This window comes from Puma concolor, chromosome E4 (assembly GCF_028749965.1).
Source record: "Puma concolor isolate L17-30 chromosome E4, mPumCon1.1.hap2, whole genome shotgun sequence".
In the NCBI taxonomy this organism is placed as follows: domain Eukaryota; kingdom Metazoa; phylum Chordata; class Mammalia; order Carnivora; family Felidae; genus Puma; species Puma concolor.
Window position 1 is genome coordinate 45750180 of NC_141683.1, and position 22489 is coordinate 45772668.

The window sequence follows — 22489 nt, forward strand, 5'->3', positions numbered from 1 at the left end:
AAAATTTTGGTGGTAGGACCATCTAGGTAGAGGGAAGAGTGGGACCAAATCAGGGACACGCAGTGTATGTGACATTTTGGAAACAACACAGAACTGGTGTGGCTGCTTCATGATGGTGTCTGTACCAGGATGAGGGGAGTTGTAGAACCGAAGCTATCGCGAAGGGGGTTAATTCTCTCAAGAGAATAGGACGATCCCTGCTAAGCAGTAGACAGCCCTGAAACGTTTTTGTAGGAAGGAACCAGTATAATCAAATAGGTGATCTGGGGACATGGCTTAGACGTACAGACTTCTTACTTAGAGTGTGGTCCATTTGCCAGCAGCATTGGCACCACCTGGAAGCTTGCTAGAAATGCAGAATCTCTGGCCTTACTGCAGACCTGGATTAGAATCTGCATTTCAGGAAGATCCTTGAGTGATTCTACACATTTAAAGTTTCAGAGTCATAGGATGAGGGGTTTCATTGTACATTTTGTTTATTCACGAAAACTTAACTGAAATAGTAATTTTTTTAAAAGAACCTCTTCAAATTAAAAAAAATTAATGTTTATTTTATTTTTGAGAGAGAGAGAGAGAGAGAGAGAGCAAGCTTGAGCAGGGGAGGGACAGAGAGAGAGAGGGAGACACAAAATCTGAAGCAGGCTCCAGGCTCTGAGCTGTCAGCACAGAGCCGGACGTGGGGCTCAAACTCACGAACCGCGAGATCGTGACCTGAGCCGAAGTCGGTTGCTTAACTGACTGAGCCATCCAGGTGCCCCAAAAAAGAACCTTTTTATGTATATATTTTTAAGCATAAACAAAGGAGGGATACTGTAAGAATTGAGTGGCCAGCTTGTCAAATGTTCCCTCCACCTGTGACCACATGCAGAAATAAGTGTGTCGTTATCCACAGATTTTGGAGTTGAGTCAGATCTGGAGCTATCATTCAGCTAGCCACCAAGGAGAGTAACAGTCTGAAAAATATCCAGAGCTTTTCTGTTTCCCAGGGAGTGTTTTGAGATTAAATAGGTTTCTGGGGAAGTAGCAAGTTAAAGAAAATTGGTTTGTACCCTGGATGTGAAGAATTCTGCTCATTATTTTAAAGTTCTATTCTAAAACTTCCTTGAACTTGATTGTACGCCAGGAACAGTGATGTGGGGGAGACTCCAGGATAAGCTGTTTTAAAGGGCTTTACAGTTTTAAGCATATGAGTCCTTAACAAAGAGCTTCACATAGAACTCCCCTGAGGGGTCCATCATCTGGGGACAATGGTCCTTTCCTAAAGCCTCACAATGAATTGGTAGAAAGTTCTTGACCCTTTTCCTCAGACTGAGTTGCTTTTTAAAAAAATTATGCCTGATGCAAATATGCTACTTTATCTTATAATGGACCACTCTGTCCTACAAATGCTGGAATGCTAAAATCCCTTCTCTCTGCTGACCTCTTTCTTCCTTTCATTCTCCTGCTTTCCGGCTGCTTCCTCTCCCCCTCCCAACTTCTCCTTTTATTATTTTTCATCTCATTTCACCGTTGTCTTTTTGCTTTTTCTAAAGTTACCCTTTTCCTAACCATTTCTGTGGCTGGAGAGGGTCACTGCTTTGTCTTTCTGAGAGAATATCGGGGAAGCATCTCCCTCTTTCCATATGTCACATATTGAAAGTTCCTCCATCATCACAGAGCTCTGGCACCTGAGATGTAGCAACGACCGAAGGCTTCCTAATGCCGGATGCACGTGTAGGAGACCTGGGTCTCTGGCAATGCTCAGTGGGCTGGTTTTGTCCCCAGAGGATATTTGGAAATATCTGGAGACGTTTTTGATGTCTTAACGTGGTGGTGGGTGGGGGATGCTATCGGCATCGGGCGGGTAGAGGCCAGGATCTCTGTGAAACGTTCTACGGTGCACAAGACAGCACCGCCTTCCAACAAAGAATGCCCTGCCTCTAAGTGTCATAGTGCGTAGGTAGGAAACCCTGCTATATGGCGATGAGGCTGCAGTCCTCAAGTGAAAACCCTCTTTATTTATGAGTATCTAGATCTGGGTGAAAATAGGACCATGCTTATCTGGGGATTTCCTTATTCGTGTCCCGTCTTGTACTGAGGTGAACCAAATGCCAAGGTGGCCCAGAAGCCAGCCTCATAGGAGGTGAAGGGCCTTGGGTGAGAAGCCTGGAGAATTGAGGTTTGAGTCTGTCATCGATTACTGTCACTTCCCCTCTAGATGACCTAGTCACCTCGCCTCCCTCGGTTTCAGCTTCTTGACCTGAAAAATGAAGTGCTCGGAATGTAAGCTCTCTGAGGCCCTTTCAAGTGTAACGACATCGAGGATAAAACTTATTTAGCTTTCTCTTCATCTTTTCAAAAATGAACATGAATATCAGAAACAGAGATATGGCCCAAATATTATATTGACCTTTTGAGAGGTACCCTGGACTGCTTTTTTCGATCAGAGAGGCTGTGCAACCAGCTTTGATGAAATAGAAAAACAAAATAGCTTCTTTGAGTTGCTTGTTATGACTCATGACATCATAACTGGTCGTGATGATACTAAGTACAGAGATGAGCTAAAGCACTGTATTGTGGGGTACAGTGAGCAGGACATAATGCCTACTGTTTTCCTTTGCTGTGAATCTGTCTTCTAGTGATTTCAGGTGGGAAACAGACGGTGGGAATCCAGTAACTTTCTAAGAAGTAAACATCCTGTTTTTGGGCAATGCCTTCAGTTCTGCAGATGGGGTGTAGTATGGGTGGGGAATCACCACTGAAAAACCCTCAACTATTATTTGGTTTTCCATTTTTAATGTAAAGCATAGAGCAAGGCTTACGTTTCATACAGGGTCCCAAAATCCCAAGATAACAATCTTCCCTGTATTTCTAAATCAACCTTTTGGAGGATAAAAGAACTTAGAAGAAGGAAAACGTGGACATACAGATGGAACAGTCAAGATGAAAGATTGGTTCCTAGTGCCTTGGATCACAACTGAGTAGTATTCTTCACGAATTTCAAAAAGTATCAGATTGTGCTGTGACTCCCACTTGTTAATTCCAGTCGTGAGTGTGCCGAGTTCAGGCGTTGTGCAGTATCGAGAACCTTTAGAGTTATCCAGCCAAAACAAGAATTCCTTGAGTTGCAAGGAATTCAACTTCCAAGGCCTCTGGATGTTGGAATCTGCCACACAGTGATTTCTGATGTTAGCGCCAGACTGTTGTATGTAATAAGCATACCATGTTTATTTCTACAATCCCCAAGCTTGCAACTATTTGGAAATCAGGAAACTCACTTCCTGTGACAGAAGAAAACATCTCTGCCCACATTCATCCCACCTGTGCCCTTTTCCTCCTTCCTGCTGACACTTTTACACAATAAAATGCTGTCTATTTAGAATAATAGAATCAGAACCAGATGGACAAGGACACTTTCCCTAGTGCAGATTAATTACCAGCATTGAATTCAGAAGTGAAGAGAATGTAAAGAAGGGGTGTTAGCCATACAGAACCTCGACACCATGAATCTTCATTCTCTGAAATGGATCTAAAATTAGAATATGTATGTAGGTATGTGTCACCTATCTTTGTCTGCCTGTCTATCTATCTATCTATCTATCTATCTATCTATATCTATAATACTTAATTTAAAGAGGTTTAAGACTCCTTAGGAAATGACACTTTTTAAATTTCTTTAATGACTATTGTAATGTAGAAATAGTTCTGTTTCCTTTTCTTTTATTGACTCTCATCACTTCCCTTCTGGAGTGCTGTGTTTTGTTTTCTCAACCTCTTTACCACAGCAGTGCTCTAAACTGTTGAAATCATTCTGCTCTCATCTCTGCACATTCAGTTGATGTGAATGTCACTCTTGTAATCTTTTCCCAGAAGTTGTAAATAGTGACTCCAGATTTTAGTCACCAGTGAAGAGTCGTATAAATAGTAGCAATCCAAGACATTGGAAACACTTTAAAGAAAAGGGAGATGAGTTAAAGAAGGCTGGCTGTGATTCCTTAATGCCTGAGAAACTTTACAGTGGAAAGTATTAAAAAAATCTTCCCAGAGAGTTTGCAACTAATATTCATTGCAGTAAATTCAAGTACCCTAACAAAGCAGTTGAAATGAATATGGTGATTTTTTATTATAATTTTTTTCATGTGTATTTTTGAGAGAGTGCAGTGTGTGTGTGTGTGTGTGTGTGTGTGTGTGTGTGTGTGTGCACGCACACGTGTGCACATGCACGCGGGAGATGGGCAGGGAGAGAGGGAGACAAAGGATCCGCAGTGAGCTCAAGGCGGAGCTCGAACTCACGAACCATGAGCTCATGATGTGAGCTGAAGTTGGATGCTTAACCAACTGAGCCACCCAGTTGTCCCAAAATTAATATGCCGATTTTAACAATGGGGCAAAGAAAGAGAGGTAAAGAACAGAGCAAAAATAATATTTAAAACTTGAAATTGAAAAGAATCAGAGGCTCTAATGTGAAAGGGATATTTTTAAAAAGTAAAATGAAAGAATGGAGAAATAATATGTTGTATAAAAGAGCCTGGTATTGTCTTTAAAACATCCATAGTGGACAAGGAAAAATAGAAAGCATACTTTCAAAAGTCATTGAAATCTTGAATCAAATTGTGCATTTAAGGGAAGGGAGTAGAAATTAGTTTTCTAAGAATTAAGGAGTAAAAAAGAACATTGGCAATCAGTGGTTCAGAAAGAAGAAAAATCAGCCACCTAAGAATCTCCTGGGGTTCTCCAAATGTGGGAGAATGGCAAACAGGCATCCCAGCCACCTCTGTCACTTGATTTGCCCTGCATCACCCTGGCCACCACCCCTGGCTGCAGTTTGTGGTGTGCTAACTAGTGTGGGGCCTTCTTCTGGGTCCTTTGTATCTTCTTTTACCATCACAGATATGCTGTGAGATGTTGTCTTCATTTTATAGGTGTCAATGGGAGCCTCAGAAAAGTTTGGGGGGGGTGCCCGGGTGGCTCAGTTGGTTAAGCGTCTGACTTCAGCTCAGGTCATGATCTCACGGTCTGTGAGTTCAAGCCCTGCATTGGGCTCTGTGCTGACAGCTCAGAGCGTGGAGCCTGCTTTGGATTCTGTGTCTCCCTGTCTCTCTCTCTCTCAATCTGCCCCTCTCCTGCTCACTGTCTGTCTCTCTCTGTCTCTCAAAAATAAACAAACATTTTTTTTAAAAAACTTCTAAAAAATTTTTTTAAAAAAGAAAAGTTTGGGGCATCTGGCTGGCTCAGTCGGTTAGACGTCTGATTCTTGGTTTTGGCTCAGGTCGTGATCTCACAGTTTGTGAGTTCGAGCCCCTCATCAGGCTCTGCACTGACAGCATGGAACCTGCTTGGGACTTCTCTCTCCCTCTCTCTCTGCCCCTTCCTGGCTCTCTCTCTCTTTCTCTCTCAAAATATAAATAAACATGAAAAAAGTTATATATTTTGACTAAAACCAAGCAGCTGGTTAAATGAACTCCGGTATTTGAACTCAGGCCCGATGGACTCCAAGACCTAGGCTGCTCACCATTTTGCTCTTGGGCTTGCCATTTCAAACTGAACATCAGGATCTCAGGTGCTTGTGCTTTTTCACCCCATGTATGCTTCTGTCACAGTAACCAGGTTGCAGCCAGAAGTACACGAAGAACTAAGGTATATTATATTATCACTATTGTGACTAGTGTTTTAGCTTGTTAGCATCCTGAGATCTCTTAATTTGGGATTATTTACTGTAATGTACCGTGTGTTGTTTTGCCTGGCTTTATTACTGAATGAACACCCTAAGCAAGGTCCCCAGACAGCTGTTAGAAATGTGGAAGTCAGGCTGGCTTCCTGGGGAAGGAGATGGGTTGCAGGATGTGAGGAAAGAAGAAGGAAGATCACACTGGTCAGGCCCATCAATCTGAGTGCCTGCTTCCTGTTCTTAGGGCCTTGTAGCATCTTTCATTACCAACGGAAACGCCATCCTGATGGTGAAAAATATAGAATGCCTCAGCAGTGTTTTCATTAGAGGCCTATCTCTAACATAAAAACACCCTTCTTGGACTATGAGGGATGGGAGAATAACGAGCTGCTGAGGTCCCTGAAGAATAATTTTGGCGAGTGGCAGCGTCCCTTTGTAATAGTAATAGCTAGAGATCATTGACTGCTGAGTAGGAATAGTCCCTGTGTTAAGTACTGTATATCCTTTTAATATTACCATAATAACTCTATGTATTACTAGCGCTCTCTCACAGATGAGGAGTCTGAGACAGAGAGAGGTTAAGTAGCATACCCAAGGTCATACAGGGAGTAAGTGAAAGCTGGGATTTAGAGCCAGGCCTTGCCCTCTACATTCCATGGCCTCTACTTCTTTCCCGTTGATCAAAACGAGATGGGTTATTCTTAAGAACTTAGGTCAGACTCTCCAGTTTGTGTTTTTTTCTTAAAATTAAGATGTTTTCCACAACAGTTTTGGATTTCTGTAAAAATCGAGCAGATAGTAGAGTTCCCATACACCTCCCTCTGTTCCCCCTACTATTCTCACGTTAATGTAGCGCATTTGTTACAGCAAATGAACCAGTATTGCTACATTGTTAACTGAAGTCCATAATTTATTCAGATTTCCGTACTTTTTACCGATGTCCTCTTTCTGTTCCAGGATCCCGTTCAGGATACCATATTCCATTTAGTTTGTCATATCTCCATAGACTCCTCTTGTCTCCATAGACTCACTCCTCTTGGCCATGACAGTTTCTCAGACTCCTCTGGGTTTTGATGACCTTAACGGTTTTGAGGTCAGATATATTGTAGGATGCCCCTTTATTGGACTTTTTTTCTCATAATTAGACTGGATTTATGAGTTTTCGAGAGGAATCTTACAGAGATAAAATGCCATTCTCATCACATGATGTCAAGGACACACACTGTCAGCATGATTTATGACCATTGTTGGCCTTGATTACCTGGCTGCAGTAGTAGTTCTCAGATCTCTCCACGGAGAGCATCTGCCCTCCACACTCTTCCTTCCCGTACTGTGTTATTTGGAAGGAAGTCACTATGCACAACCCTCAATTAAGGACTGGGGAGTTTTGCGCCTCCTCTGTTAGGGTGAAGTATCTAATCAATGTATTTGGAAAACTTCTGTGTGGGACATTTGTTACCCCCATTTATTAGTTTATTTAATCATCTAGATCAGTATGAAGTAGGTGGATACTTTTTTTGTGCTTTGGGTTATAATACGATGCTAGTTTATTTCTTGCTCAGATTGTTCCTGTTTTGGCCACTGGGAGCTCTTTTGGTAGACTCCCGTGCACTTTGACATGTACCTGTAGCATTTGTGGGGTTATTTGGTTGTTTGAGGCCTTCTTACTTTCTGGCACTACACGATGCCCTAGGCTCATCTTCTAGATTTCCTGCCCCCGACCTAAAATCAGCCATTTCTTCAAGGAGCCCTGGTTCTTTCCATTGGAGAATGGCATCAGAATCCAAGATTCGCAGCTGGCAGGGCTAGGAGATTTATGTTTACACAAATTACCAATTACGTAAATACAGATATTTATGTGTAACATTTTGTATCTATATTATGTTTAACACGAGTTCTTGCTGATGCCTCCAGTTCTAACCTGGTACCACATAGATAGCTCTAGTCTGCTCCCCTTGCTTATTTGTATATTTCCTCTGCGACAGTGAGAAAAGTGGCTTCCACCATCTGCCAGATATTTACTTAATTGTTCAGCTTCGGTTATCCGTGATAGCAGTATCAGAGTTGTTAACTCATACCCTAGCGGGAAACAACTTGATCAACTAGAACATGATGCTTATGTATAAGTTCCTTTGGCTTTAGCCCTTGGTCTTACAGACTGCCCTTCTTCTTTTTTAAAATAATGAAAATAGCTAATATTTTTTGAGGACTTACTATGTCCTAGGAACTATTCTAAATACTTTGCATGTATTATTGCTTGGCCTCACAACAATTCTATGAGGAGGCATGTGTTATTCCCATTTTACAGATGAGGAAGCTGAGGCACAAAGAGGCTAGGTTACAGCTAGTAAGCCACAGAACCAGGATCCCAGTTAGGCGCTCCAGAGACTGTTCACCACATTGGCTGTACTGCTCATGAACAATGGGCACTTCAGAACCCTTTCAGTTTAGTTTTGTTTGTTTGTTTTTTTCCTTTTCTAGTGGAGTGCAGTCACTGACACACTGGATAAGGTTTGGTGATCTGGAGTTAGCTCTGTGCACAATAATTCTCTTCAGTTTCTATAAATTTGCCTTCAGATATCAGGGCCCGCACATCTAGTTTGGGAATAAAGGAGTGGATCAACACGCCTGACTTTGGCTAATTGGTTTCAGGCTTGTCTCTTCCTATTCTTGGTCCTTCCCCACCCATATTTACTGAGTATTTCTGTGTGTCCTTTCTGTCACAGTCTTCCTCCCCCTCCCCCTTGCCTTGGAGCTTTTTCTCTGTAACTGCCTCATGGCCCCTCACTGGTTCTGTGCCATGGGCTTGCCTGATGCTTAGCACTGAATCTGGCCCTGTTTGCATTTACTTTTCTGACACTCCTAATTCCTCTTTCGCTTACCCTCCTCGTGTTCTAATCCCTGCTCAGCCTCTGTACCAAAACACACGCTGGAAATGTACAAGAAAGCATCGCAAGACGACCTTGACAAGTCCAGATAGTAATGCTTCCATATTTTCCAGGCTTTTTCAGAAAAAAAGAGAAACACATTTTCTGTAGCCTCCTTTGTTCTTTCTCATCAGGGAAACCTTCTAGCCAGAGGTCTCAGAGGCAGCTTCTAAAGGGCAGCCTTCTCTGAAAAGGAAAATCTGCTCTGTGACTAGGAGAACAAGGTGGAGGGGTCTAGCTCAGAGTCACTGTCAAGGCCACTTTGCTTTCTTCCCCTGAAGGGCAAAGTGCATTGGCTCCCTCCCTCAGGGCTTTGCAGTGTCACCTGCCACATTGATCCAAAGGCCCACCCTCCACATGGATGTTCTTACCTTTTCTTTATGCGTTAGGAAAAGATCCGGTTTTTGGAGAATATCCTAACATAGAAAAACATTTCACTGCTTTTGAAAAAATGGTCCCATATCTTATTAAGTAACAATAAATTATGATCTCAAATAGACTTCTGGGGAGAGAAGAGAACTCTAAATGGACAAAGTTATTCTTTTTGTCATAATAATCCTATTTCTTGGCTGGGAGCTTATACATCATGGGAGAGATGACTTCATATTTTGAAAATTTCTCATTAAGCCTTTTACCAATTGTAGAATATTTTACTACCAGTGGGATTTTAATATGATTTAATACATATGCATTCAAATCCCTATATGTATTTAAATATCTGTGGTTTGAGCATACTAGCAGCCTAGACAGTCAGCCCTCTTACTGCATTGCATGCCTGAAGGTCCCCACGGTGGCCGTCAGTTCTGTACTTTTTCCTTGTACCTCTCGGCTAAGGCATCTGTCTAGTATTTTCCAACCAGGTGTTACGAAGTGTGATTTCTGTTTGGCTAAGAAATCAAATGAGTGTTCCATTCCTCCCCTGTCTTCCACAAACACTTCGAGATTAGAGAACACCCTACTAAAGAATGAATGGATTAACCAAGAAATTAAAGAGGAAGTAAAGTGCATTGAAGCCAATGAAAATGAAAACACGACAGTCCAAAACCTTTGGGATACAGCAAAGGTGGTCATAAGAGGAAAGTATAGAGATTGCTCCAGACCTTCCTAAAGAAGGAAGAAATGTCTCAAATATACAATCGAACCTTACACCTAAAGAAGCTGGAAAAAGAACAGCAAATAAAGCCCAAAGCCAGCAGAAGAAGGGAAATAATAAAGATTAGAGCAGAAATCAATGATATCAAAAAAAAAAAAAAAAAAAAGTGGAACAGATCAATGAAACCAGGAGTTGGTTCTTTGAAAGAATTGACAAAATTGATAAACCCTTAGCCAGATTTATTGAAAAGAAAAAGGAAAGGACCCAAATAAATAAAATCATGAAGGAAAGAGGAGGGATCACAACCAACAATGCAGAAATAACAATAAGAGAATAATCTGAGCAGTAATATGCCAACAAATTGGGCAATCTGGAAGAAATGAGTAAAGTCCTAGAAACGTATAAACTACCAAAAGTAAAATAGGAGGAAATAGAAAATTTGAACAGACTCATAACCAGAAATTGAATCAGGAATCAAAAATCTCCCAACAAACAAGAGTCCAGGAACCCTCTCTTCTCTTCCTATTCTTTAAATAGGTCTACTCTATATCCCTTGAAAGTGTTTTGCCCTCTCTTACCTCAGGATCTTTGCTTATGCTATTGGCCCGGAGTCTTTACCCCACTAACTCTTCTTATACCTAAGATCTCAGCTAAACATTGTTTCCTAAATCCTTCTTTGGAATCCCTCTTGTGACATTCATCACATACACAGTTTTTATGAGTATGGAAGATAAAGGGCACTCAAAAAATATTAATTAGTGAATTAATTCTCCCCAAGGGCCTGTTTCTTTAGAAGTACAAGTCTTAGAAGCTGTGTCAGTCCATTCCACACATTGATGTCTGAGCACGTCTCCCTGTTCCTTATAGACCATTGTGATAGGGTGAACAAGGTTGCCAAGAACGCCTGAGGTAGAAAAGGCAATTTTCTGAGGGGTTGTCCCCTCAGCTGTCAGGTTTGGGCTCCTTGCCCCATGGCCACCCACCCAGCATGCTTACTTGGGACTGAGGGGTTTTGCTCTGTAACCCATTAAAGATTACTTTGGTGGGGCGCCTGGGTGGCTCAGTCGGTTAAGCGTCTGACTTCAGCTCAGGTCACGATCTCACAGTCTGTGAGTTCGAGCCCCGCATCGGGCTCTGGGCTGATGGCTCAGAGCCTGGAGCCTGCTTCCAGTTCTGTGTCTCCCTCTCTCTCTGCCCCTCCCCTGTTCATGCTCTGTCTCTCTCTGTCTCAAAAATAAATAAACGTTAAAAAAAATTAAAAAAAAAAAAGATTACTTTGGAGAAGGAGGTCATGTACTGCCTTTCCTCCTTACTGAGTTTACATTATGTCACAATCGAAATCTTTGCGTTTGGTTTCAGAAAGTACTTCTTCAGTCTTCACAAGTCTTCCAAGAAGCATGTCTTGCAGTTTATATTAGAGTTTGATGTCCCTGAATTGATTTGTCCTGAGGAGAATGCCTTAGGTGGTGCGCGTGTGTGTGTGTGTGTGTGTGTGTGTGTGTGTGTGTGTGAGCGTGTGTGCATGTGTGTGCGGGCTTGCGTGTGTATCTGTTTGTAATAGCAGGCCTGGAGCCACACGTGTTGTCACACAGTTTGTATTTCATGTCATCCTTTCTGTTTGGGTGGCAGATTCTTTGAGGGATTTCCATACGTGCTGATTTTCACTGGGCCATTTTTACCTTTTTCAGTCCCTTCCTTTTGTGATTTATGGCAAGTAGTTTTAAGACGCCTAAAAGTTACATTTCTCTTTGGGTATCTTGAAACGTCCTTCTTGACATTATGTCCTGTGAAGTCACAGCTGATCAGTGTCAGGTAGATGAAGGCAGGTATTATATCTCTTCTCTAGGTACGGGTCAGTGGAGTTGAGTGACTCCCCACCTCCTTTTGTTCACAGGTGGCACAGCTGGATGGGAATTGGGTTTTCCTTCTTCAGCCTTCTTTCTTGTTCTGGTACAGAACCAAGTAGCTTCTCTAGCTCAACAGTCATACCTTTCCTGTAAGTTTGTGATTTTAAAGCAGATTTCCCTTCAGTATTGAGGTTTTTTACATTCTGCCCAGTAATCAGTTCTGGTTGCTATGTAAGCCAGACCTTGGGAGTGGAGCCAGGAAGGGTAAGTTGGAAAGGCATTGGCCAGTAATCCTGTTGGCTGCCATGATTTTGTGATGTTGCTTTCCTTTTTGAAATCTCAGATGTTTCACATTTTATCTGCTTTATAGTCTATCAAGAGCGGGAAGTTTTCTTCCCAGGAGTAGTAAACATAAAGCTACTGTGAGCTTCGGGCACATGTCCAGGACTTTCCAGAAAACCTCCCTTTCTGGCATGCTGATAATTGGCCTGACGGCAGACCCCGTGTTGTATTGTGCTGTTTGTGTGTATCTTTCCCTTCTTCTCTTCCTTCTTCCTCCTTCCCCCTACACTCCTCTTTTCTGTGAAAATGCTTTTTCTAGCCAAGTCAGGGTCTGGGTTTGTAGTAACTTCCACAGTCCTCTTAGGCTAAGCTGTGGGAAGGGCACTGTCACAAAGGGTGGAACGAATAGCTCAGCAGAGCTAGTTAAAAACGTCACACTGAGGAGGACAAAATGTGCACCTAAAGGCGAGTCCAATCTGGATTCAGGTCCCTTTTCAGGACTCCTGCAGACCTTCCGAGGCTGCACTTTCCGTGGAAGTAAGCGCTAAATGATGTGTCCTGTAGAGATGCAGAAGTACACGGAGATGCGAACAAGGATACACCTTTTGTAATTGTTTGTAGTTGTGAGAACACGAAAATAACATAAACATTTGTATACTAGTAGAAGAATCCTTCTATTAATTATCGTGTGTCCACACAGTGGGAAACAGTAAGGTAGATCTGGAGGCAGTGAATGGAGTGGTGTCTGTTTCATACCATTCAGTGGGAACAAAAATCCATGTTGGCTGATCTATGCACAGTATATCTATTTAAGTATATATACATATCCACTGAAAAGACTGGAAGGATATACTCCAGACTGTTAATAGGTGGTCATGGAAATGGGATTGTGGGATGGGTCACAGAAATGGAAAACGGAAGGGAAATGATATTTTGCTGTTTTCGTCTGTATACATTTGTAATACTTACTTTTTTGCAATAAATAATCAGTTTTGTAACTTGAAAACTAATATTTATGGGAGGCCAAGGAGTAAAAGTTAATATCTTTTACTATGTGTCTTTTTCCTGTGATTCTGGATTTCTGCCTGGCTTTTCTTTTAAGTTATGCAACTGAGGAGTCACTAGGGTCATTGTGTTGCTGGTCTCGTTGTTGGGTGGGTGTTCTTTTTCATTTTTATTGGTTGATGTGAATTCTCGTCCCTCCATGTCTGTTTTTTCTATCAGTGTCATTGGAAGAGTATTCTCTCACCGAAATATTAAATATTAAATGAGTAGTTATATTAATCAGATCAATTTATGCTTCTTTTGAGAATTACAAAACTATATGTAGGACTCAACCTGATGAAAGCAAATGTCAGGTTGTCCTATGTTCCAGCCTGTTCCCCCACCAGTGTGCCTACCCCAGTTCTGGGCTCAGCGCTTGTCAGGGAAGAAGAGAAATTATTCATAGAAAACATCTTGTTCCTTATAAAAAGGAAGTGTTAGAATGCTACTTCATCATTTTCTTCTTCAGTTCATCATATGGTTTTGTGTGTGTGTGTGTGTGTGTGTGTGTGTGTGTGTGTGTGTGTGAAGAAAGGAGAAATAATGCAATGTGTGGGCTCTTAAAAAGTAGAAGTCCATCAATTTTCGGGGGCGTGAGTGTTTCAACATATGAATGGGGGGACACAAGCATTCATACATAACACGTGATTTTGCAGGTAAACTGAGGATTGAAGGCCCACTGAGGAGACTCCATTAATTTCACTTTGCTTATGTTTTCATTAAATCCCAGGTCCCATATTAATTTCCTCGAATCTTTTGGGAGGGAGTGAAACTTTTGTTTGGCTTTTTATTTAATCTGGACTAAAGATTTAGAGAATATTTTAATTATTTCTGTGGTTTTATGTTACCTATTTCCAACATACGCATGTGAATATTATAGTTCCAAAGGCCCTCGTGTCCTTGTTAGTAAAGCAATGATATACACAGCAGTGAAACCAATTAGTAAATTTATTTTTCTTCTGTTTGCACTTCACCTCCAAAGGGTAAGCATTGAATTGGCTTTGGTTGTACGTATGCCTGTATTGTAGTCCGGCTTCATGGTAGGAATTTGGGATGTGTGGAATTTAGGCACACCTGTCAAAGCCCAGCCTGCAGGTTCACTACCATCCTTGTAGTCTCTTTACAGGTTGTTAACTGAGTGAACAATTTGTTTGAAGGATACTTAGATGATAATTTAAAGAGGCGCTAAGCCTTTTTTTTTTTTTAATCAGCTGAAGAATTTTGGTCAGTTGTGTCGTTAGCTAAAATGAAGTATCACATCACTGTCACTAAAACATGGATTGATTAATTTATAGCCCCTGTCATCTCCAGCCATCATGAGTGCATCCAGCCCAGCACGTCCTCTTTGAACATGAAGCGCAAAATGATAGCACTCAAAACTTTTTATCCTTTTCGCCAGTCAGCTGTTTGTCTTTTCCAGTGGATGTGGGGCTGTCCCTAACCTAAGACAGCACACGCGTGTTCTTAGTACCATGGTGGGGGTGGGGGAGGGGGTGTGCACACGTCACGGCCCTGTCTCTTTTTGTGCCCTGACCCTTGTCTTGCCTAAGGTATTCTCTGCTGAGCCATCAGAGGAAATCGCCTTCACAGTGGCTTTGCTTCTCAAGGTTTTGTCCCTTACCTTTCAAAGACCTACCTCTCTATTAGGTACTGTTTCTCCTACATATTCTTCTCTTATAATTTGAAAAGCAAAAGGATAATTGGGGGGGCACATTTTTGGGGTACTTATGCTGAAACCCTGGTAATCTTTGTAAAATTAAATTAATGCTGTTATCTTTTCCAAACCTAGGCACTTCCTGTCATTAGACGGATTTCAGGCCTACTGTCAGTTATTTCCTAAAATGTTAGTACAGTTGATTTTGTGGTTTCTGATATGAGTGAATCCAGAACTGGAAACACATAATCTCCTTGTGCACAGATTGCTTTGAAGTTGCTTCAGGGCTCACTAAATCTCCTTCTGCGTGTCTTCCCCCTCCCCCCCCATATGAGTTTTTCCAAAGTTTTTGGTCCTATCTTTTTTTGGAACTTAATCAGTCTTTCCCCAGCTCTACAACCACCACTTAAAATAATAAGATAAATAATGTTTATTTATTATAAAATAATAAGATAAATAAGATAAAATAATAATAATTGTCAGCTTGTCTTCAAGTGCTTTAACTTCATTGACATTGCCAGGAACTTTTGGGTGAATTCTCTGTTGACCCCTGGTTTTGTGAGGTATCTCTGGGTGAGGCCATGGTATCCAGGTCTCGTTTTGAGTCCCCACATCCAGTTGGGTGCAGTGACTCTCCATTTCTCTTTCTCAGTGCAATCGCCTCGATCCTGAGGGCCTGGCTTGACCAGTGTGCAGAGGACTTCCGAGAACCCCCTCACTTCCCTTGCTTACAGAAACTGCTGGATTATCTCAAACGGATGATGCCAGGCTCCGATCCGGAGAGAAGAGCGCAAAATCTTCTGGAGCAGTTTCACAAGCAAGAAGTGGAAACTGACAGTGAGTACTGACTTGATTCCAGGGAACAAGTTAGATTCTGATTCTGTAGTCCCCTTGTTGACAAAACGTTCTCCCTGTACTTGATGAATGACCTTGGTTGGTCTCACAGAGACAAGCTGCTGGGGGGATTGGTGGTGGGTAAAAATTCTAAAGTTTATCTCAGTGCTAATTACAGAGCCTAAGAGTTTTAGAGCCAAGAAGGAGATTTTTAAGACCACCTGGTGTGGCGTGCTCATTATAGATAAAGAAACTGGCCCTGAGAAGTGCATTTCCTCGGGTTTCTTCTAATACCATAAAGAGGATGGTCCTCTTGATGGTCCTTTACCTTCTCTTGTCAACATGTCCCATGCTGAACTTGAATTTGCTTTTTATGATCTGCCTCGTGGCTCCTCTTTCTATCTAATGGAGGAAACCCATCACAACCACCACTATTCAGCGGGCGGGGATTTAAATGCAGTTGTGCTCCAGCCCTCACGAAAGTTCGAAAAGCCCTGAAAAAGTGTTTCTCTGTCAGCTAGAAAACGTCACTGTCATTGAGCTTCTCGGATGGCCTCATCAAAGGAAGTTTCTGTGGCTGTTTTTTCCTATCGGAGGAATTGACTGCCTGTTTTCAAGGACAAAGGAAGGGCCACCGCTGCAGGTCGTGGGCAGCTTGGAAATATCAGGCTTTGAAGAAAGTCAGAAAGAGGTTAGGACAGGCTTTCAGTGTGACGATTTATCCCCCCACTGGCCTGCCGGGTGATGGTTGCCATGGCGGCTGACCCACTTGGAGCTTTTGACAGGCATTTCCCTGAAGTGACGCCCGATTTCCTCAGTGAGGGAAAGGAAACGGTTCCTCATCACCGATAAGGGAAGCTGCCTGAGTGCCAAAGAAAATAACCTTAAATTCCAAACGGTACCTGTTGAATGTTTTATGTAGGGGGATCAGAGCGGTGGGTGCCGGCAGGGGGGCGGTACAATCGCATCATTAGAAGCTGACTGCCAAGTACCCGTATCTAAGATGACTTCATCTGCCGGGAATGTTTGAATACCAGGGGCACTCCTCCAGCTGCCGGACCTGAACTCCCTTCAGGCCTCCCCGCCTGTCTTTGAGCCAGAGTGGAAAATGCTATGTTAGAGCCCAGCTCTCTCCCCACTGGGGCTGCCCCTGGCTCCGGGCCTAATTGGGGAACCGGTGGGACCAGTCGTTCATTGTTTCCGACCGAGGACTGGAAGGCAGAACTCATTTGGCAGGCTGAGGCAGGGGAGAGGGAGACTGGCAGGCTGAGGCAGGGGAGAGGGAGACTGCCTGACTTTGGAAAGGCTTTTATGCAATGCTCGAAAATGAATTTTTTTTGGAGTTTGGAAAATTTTAATCAAGAAAGCTCCAAACTCTCTGTTTATTAAGCACAGTAGTCATCACGGAAAAGGAGTTTTAGGAGCTTGGTTCTCATGGGCTTATTTTGCCCAATTTCATGCTGGCAAAAGCAAAAGTTTTCCTACATTGTTTTTTAAAAGTAAAATTTTGCTTCAAGTTTTTACTTACTTACCTCTGGAAGAGAGTCAAAAGCGGAAACAGTGAAGGCATGGCCTAGGCCCCAGAGAGAAAGGACTACGTAATCTTCTCACAGCAACATCCAAGGCACATAGAGGTTGCCGTGAGTGTTTGTTGAATGAATGAGGGGGTCTGACCTTACCACACATCCTCTTGGGCTGGCGTGGGTCAGCCTCTGCACGGCAGAGTGATTGGGATAGATTTATAGAGTAGCTAGCAAAAGGGATGAGAGGCCCATTCTGAACCTTTGCGATTTCAATTGTTTTATTCCTTTGCTGAATTGGAGAGTACCAGAGTTTTGTGGAGGCAGAGTGGTGAAATCATAGGGTTTTAGGTTTTGCTTTTTTTTTTTTTTTTTTTTTTAAAGCTCATGCCTGTTTGTGTTCCAGCCTTTGGAGGCAGGCATGGATCCCCTCCTACTTCTAACCCAGCCCCGTTCACATGAGTCCTTTCAGCTCCAGGGGGAGGAGTCCATCCTTAAATCACATACCTCTCAGCAGAGTCATCAAGTACTCGTGGTACTGTGACAGGGGGAGTGATGTGGGGTCCACTCTCAGCACCCCTCTCCCCTGGAAAACTAAGGAAAGGCCATCTCAACTTGATCTGAGATGCATAAAAGTCGTATTCTACAAAGGAAAAGAGAAAAAGCTTAAAATGTAAACATTCTGGGGGAGTAGTAATGCACTGATTTAAATTTCTGCTAACATAGAACTGAATGCAGCTAGCTTTTTTTGTTTTTGTTTTTGTTTTGTTGAGAACAGATTTAACAGGAGAGCAAGGAGTGTGAAGGGGTGGAGGTGTAGGGGATGAGGTTGGAAAACAACCTAGGACAGGTTCTGGGGAGTGGGGGCTGGGGTTCACATGAAACTTCATCCAATTCCACACTCTTTCAAAATGGAGTCTGGAGTTCTGAGCCCATGGGCTGAGTCCTTCAGCTTCCGATTTGGGATCCAAGTAGTTATTATAGTGATTTCCACACCCCCTCACTTCTTCAGTCTATGCTCTGTGTAATTTACTAATTGATAATCTTATCCAAAATAAAGCTCAGGTGAATTTAGTTTCAGGTTCTTCTGCTTCGTACATGACTTTAGGTGGGAGCTGAAAGTTGCTCCAAACATCTTGAGCAGTCTAAGGGCTTTCTTAGAATTCTGAGGATTTCATCAGCATTTCTGACACCATATGTCCCATTCTCCTACCTGATGCCTGGCCTGCTTTCATGCCCACTCCTTCCAGGCTTCTGCTTATAAATGGCCAGTGATTAAGAATTGCATAGTTGGGGCTTAAGAAGCAGTTTGATTGGTCCTTAAGCTGAGCAGAGGGTATGAGGGAGCCAAGATGAGGGAAACCCCCAGAATGTAGCCCAACTTTGCTTCTCTAGACTTTGCTTGACCTGGCTGTGTCCCTGGCCTAGCTATCAGTGGTTTACCAAGGGGTAACATGAGGCCTCTGAACTTAATAAAGAATCTAAGAACAGATTAAGAAGACCTCCATTTCACTCAGATTAATTGTGCTTACTATTTTCTCCCTGTGGGTTTTCCGAAGGATTAGCCCTCTTCTTTCCTTTTTTTTTCTTTTTTTAATTTTTTTTTTTCCAACGTTTTTATTTATTTTTGGGACAGAGAGAGACAGAGCATGAACGGGGGAGGGGCAGAGAGAGGGAGACACAGAATCGGAAACAGGCTCCAGGCTCCGAGCCATCGGCCCAGAGCCTGACGCGGGGCTCGAACTCACAGACCGCGAGATCGTGACCTGGCTGAAGCCGGACGCTCAACCGACTGCGCCACCCAGGCGCCCCTAGCCCTCTTCTTTCTTAATGAAAGAAGTTCAGTTTGACTCTACTAACAAGGTCATAAACAGTGGCACCAGGTGACTGACTTTTTTTTTCCATCTGTGAACAGATGGGTTTCCCAACACCATCTTCTTCAGCCTGGAAGAGGAAGAGGAACCGGAAGGTGGAGGGCCCGCAGAATTCACGTGCTTCCCAGAAGACCTTGTGGCAGAGCAGCTGACCTACATGGACGCCGTAGGTCTTCTCTTTGTGCTTCCGATGTGCTGCTACTTAAAATGTGGGGAGTGACAGTACTGGTGGGCTGGGGAGGGCAGTGGGGTAATGTGATTTAAGTCTTTTCGAATCCCCAGGAGAGGCTATGCCTGTAAATGCGGAGTGAAGATGGGACTTGAATCAATCATCTGAATAATTCAGGCTTAAGCTCTTCTTGCAAAGCCGGGTGAAGGTGCTTTTTACTTGGCACTCGATACATGGAAGTAAGAATTCTAACTCTCAGGAAACAAAATCTGTCCTGTTCCATGGGTATTCTCTCCCTCTAGACTCATAAATATTTCAAGATCTGAACTGTTTATTTGGAGGATTGTGAAGCGGTCAAAGTATAAATTAGGATAAAATAAGTTCACTGAATCCAAATGTGACTGTATCTGGCAGTTCATTTCCATGTGTGTCTCCTGTACTTTCCCGAAGTTTGTTAGCCGTGCATATTTGATCTCATCAGTCACATGTCCTAGCTCAGTGTCAGCTGGTAAATAGACTATTATAAATTATCGTGACGGTTTAAACTCTCGTACACTTACTACTTTGAAGAAAGCAGCAAATAAAGTGACAGAGTTTCCATCTGGTGAGCATGCAAATAAAGTATCAGAAGCAAATCAGATAGTCTATGTAAAGTAAATCCCTGTGTTCTCTCTTTTATATAAACCCTTACGTGTCTTGCCTTGAATTGCCATACAGATGAGAATCCCGTTTAGTTGACTAATTTGGCTTTGTTTTTGTTCCACGGTTGATAGCGTAAAAGAAAGACCGGAAACTTCATTGGCTATGACTTTTAGGCAAAGTCCTGGAAACCAGGCTTTATGTTCCTCTGTCTTTATTTTACTGTGTGATGTTGGATAGTTTTTCCTTTTATATGCTTATTTTCTTTATTTAAAACATCATGTGAAATAGTGACATTGATGACAGCATCACATGCACTGTACTTTGGAACACTTGTCAGGTGGTCACTGGGCATCCCTATGCATTATACACAATTCACGATCGTGAGCGCCTAGAACGTACCGTGTGTATGATTCTGAGGTCAAAACCACCTCAACCACTTTTTTTTGATTAGTAGTATAGATTTTTACCTATCCTTCAAGATAGGAAAGTCAAAATGTTGTCGGTCACTTGAATTTTCTTTTGGCCGTTGTGTTCTGTTCAGTCGAGCAGATTGAGAAAGAACATGTGGGCTTTTCTGACCAGTTAACATATTAATTATTTACTTTTGTCCATTGAAGTAGACACCACGAGGCAAGTCAAGTAGAAAAGGGTTATTTGTCCGTTTACAAAATACCAATTCACAGATGACCCAGACTATGTGCTTTCCCATATGAAATGTCTGTGTTGTCCTTAAACTCAGCTTCTCTTCTGTTCCAGCAACTATTCAAGAAAGTAGTGCCTCACCACTGCCTGGGCTGCATTTGGTCTCAGAGGGATAAGAAGGAAAACAAACATTTGGCTCCTACCATCCGTGCTACCATCTCTCAGTTTAACACCCTCACCAAATGTGTTGTCAGCACCATCCTGGGGGGCAGAGAACTCAAAACTCAACAGAGAGCCAAAGTCATCGAGAAGTGGATTAACATTGCTCATGTAATTATCTTTTTAAAAATATTCTTTGTATTTAGTAGATACTGGAGACGATTCCTTCTCTCCGTTTAAATGGGTCTATCCATTTGGCTGAAAGGCAATCAAACAACATATGTGAGGACCCCCTGGGTTTTTGTTGCTGTTATTCTTCTTCCAAAGTAAGAAAAAATGGTCTTTCTTAAATAGGAGCTTATTTTGCCTCTTTATTTTTTAAAAATTTTTAAAATATTTATTTATGTTTGAGAGGCAGTGTGCGAGGTGGGGCGGGGCAGAGAGAGAGGAGACGCAGAATCTGAAGCAGGCTCCTATGCGGGGCTCAAACCCACGAACCGTGAGATCATGACCTGAGCCGAAGCCGGACACTTAACCCACTAAGCCACCCAGGTGCTCCTATTTTTCCTCTTTAAAGAAAATCGGTCCCTTGCTCACTTCTTTCAGCTCATGGGCCTGCACACTGCTGCATCTCCAGGGTGACATATGCCTGCTTTTTCCCTTATAGTCACCAACTGAGTGTCAGTTCTGCCCCGTGTTCAGTAAATACAACTTGATGGTCTAAGTGCCAAACTGACTACTCTTCACTGCAGAATGATCACCTACCTAGGCACCCTTCCAGCACCCGGAAACATTATGTCTTCTGCAGACTTGAAGAGCCAGTACCTTCTCAGAATCCTGAATCTCTTTCCTGAAGGACTGAGGTGCCCAGATTTCACATTAATCTGGGGCTTTTCTGAGGACCTTCTATCTGAAGGTAGAAGGGCAGAGTTTATTCCTAGGTCTGAATTACATTCTGCTGAGTGTCAGTCTGGGCTCTGGGTCAGCTGCTTACATACTGCATGACTTTCGCTTATCAGTATCTTCATGACTGTGGAAACGTGAACAGTATTCAGTCAGTTGGTCACCAGACATTTCATGCGCTCCTAAATGCACATAAGCTACAATATTATGTAATTTGGGGACATTGTGAGGATAGGCACAATTAATGTAATCTTACAGGAGCCTGTAGTCACACAAGGAAGCCAAGATACTCTGAGATATACTGGGATGATCTCAGCTGAGGCAGAAGAGGAGCGGGGCCCTCCGAGATAAGCTGCAGTGGTGGAGGGAGAAACCACTTCTGGGGGGATTGAGGAGGGCTTCATGGATAGGATGACTTTTGGACTTAGCTTTAATACTAGATAGAATTTTTGGTATTTGAAGATTGAGTTAGATTTTTTTTTTTCCTAGACAGAAGAAATTACATCAGCAAAAGCTATGTAATTAACAACAACTTTGAAAAATAATTATTATGTAAATATCTTACTAGTCCATGTTCTGGGTTATGTGAGTCAACCCTCAACCAAAACCCATTTTGCTTTCTATCCTAATATACTTTTTTCATTAAGCCCTCCTGTTTAGGGCATAATGTTTACATTTTCACACCCACACTCTCTCTCTCTGTCTCTCTCTTTGTATTTTACATTCTCTTTGTTGTCTTTGATCAAAGAGCAGGGCCATAATTGTGCTAGAGGATTTGCCTTATTTTGAATTTTTAGGTGCTCGGTTACCACAGACTTTTTCGTATATGAAAAAAGTAAGAGAACAGTGTCTTACAACTTAGATTTCTCCTATTCTGAATTGAGCTAATTTCTCAAGAGTTATAAAAAGAATTTCTGATAGAGTGGAATAAAGCATGGAATTTCTGCCTTCTCAGAATGAGAAGAAAATATTTTTGTTTTGGCCATAAATGCCATATCTTTTAATCCATTCCACTACTTAGAAAGTCTATAGCAAGAATACAGCATCTGTGTGTATGACAGTGTGGCTCAAACAATGACTTTTGGTCCAAATTAAATACAAATTGTGCACATATGTGTTAATAAGAAATGCAAGTTGAACAATTTGAGGTATATTCCAAATCCCATAGCACATATTTAAAAGCCAGGGGTCTTTGTTCTTGGTGGTGTAGTTTCCTAATATTGAGCACGTTGTGTCCCTTGAAATTGTGTGG

General features: G+C 42.3%; 1 protein-coding gene across 3 annotated transcripts in view; it reads left to right on the top strand.

The window, feature by feature from the left end:
- The window catches only part of RGL1 (ral guanine nucleotide dissociation stimulator like 1), a 260974-nt gene that overhangs the window by 197800 nt on the left and 40685 nt on the right, over positions 1-22489 (top strand). For all 3 annotated transcript variants that reach the window (XM_025920976.2, XM_086694460.1, XM_086694459.1), the window contains 3 exons: positions 15147-15331; positions 18764-18888; positions 20290-20505. In XM_025920976.2, the coding sequence (XP_025776761.1) occupies positions 15147-15331; positions 18764-18888; positions 20290-20505 (526 nt within the window). The remainder of the gene's footprint in view (positions 1-15146; positions 15332-18763; positions 18889-20289; positions 20506-22489) is intronic.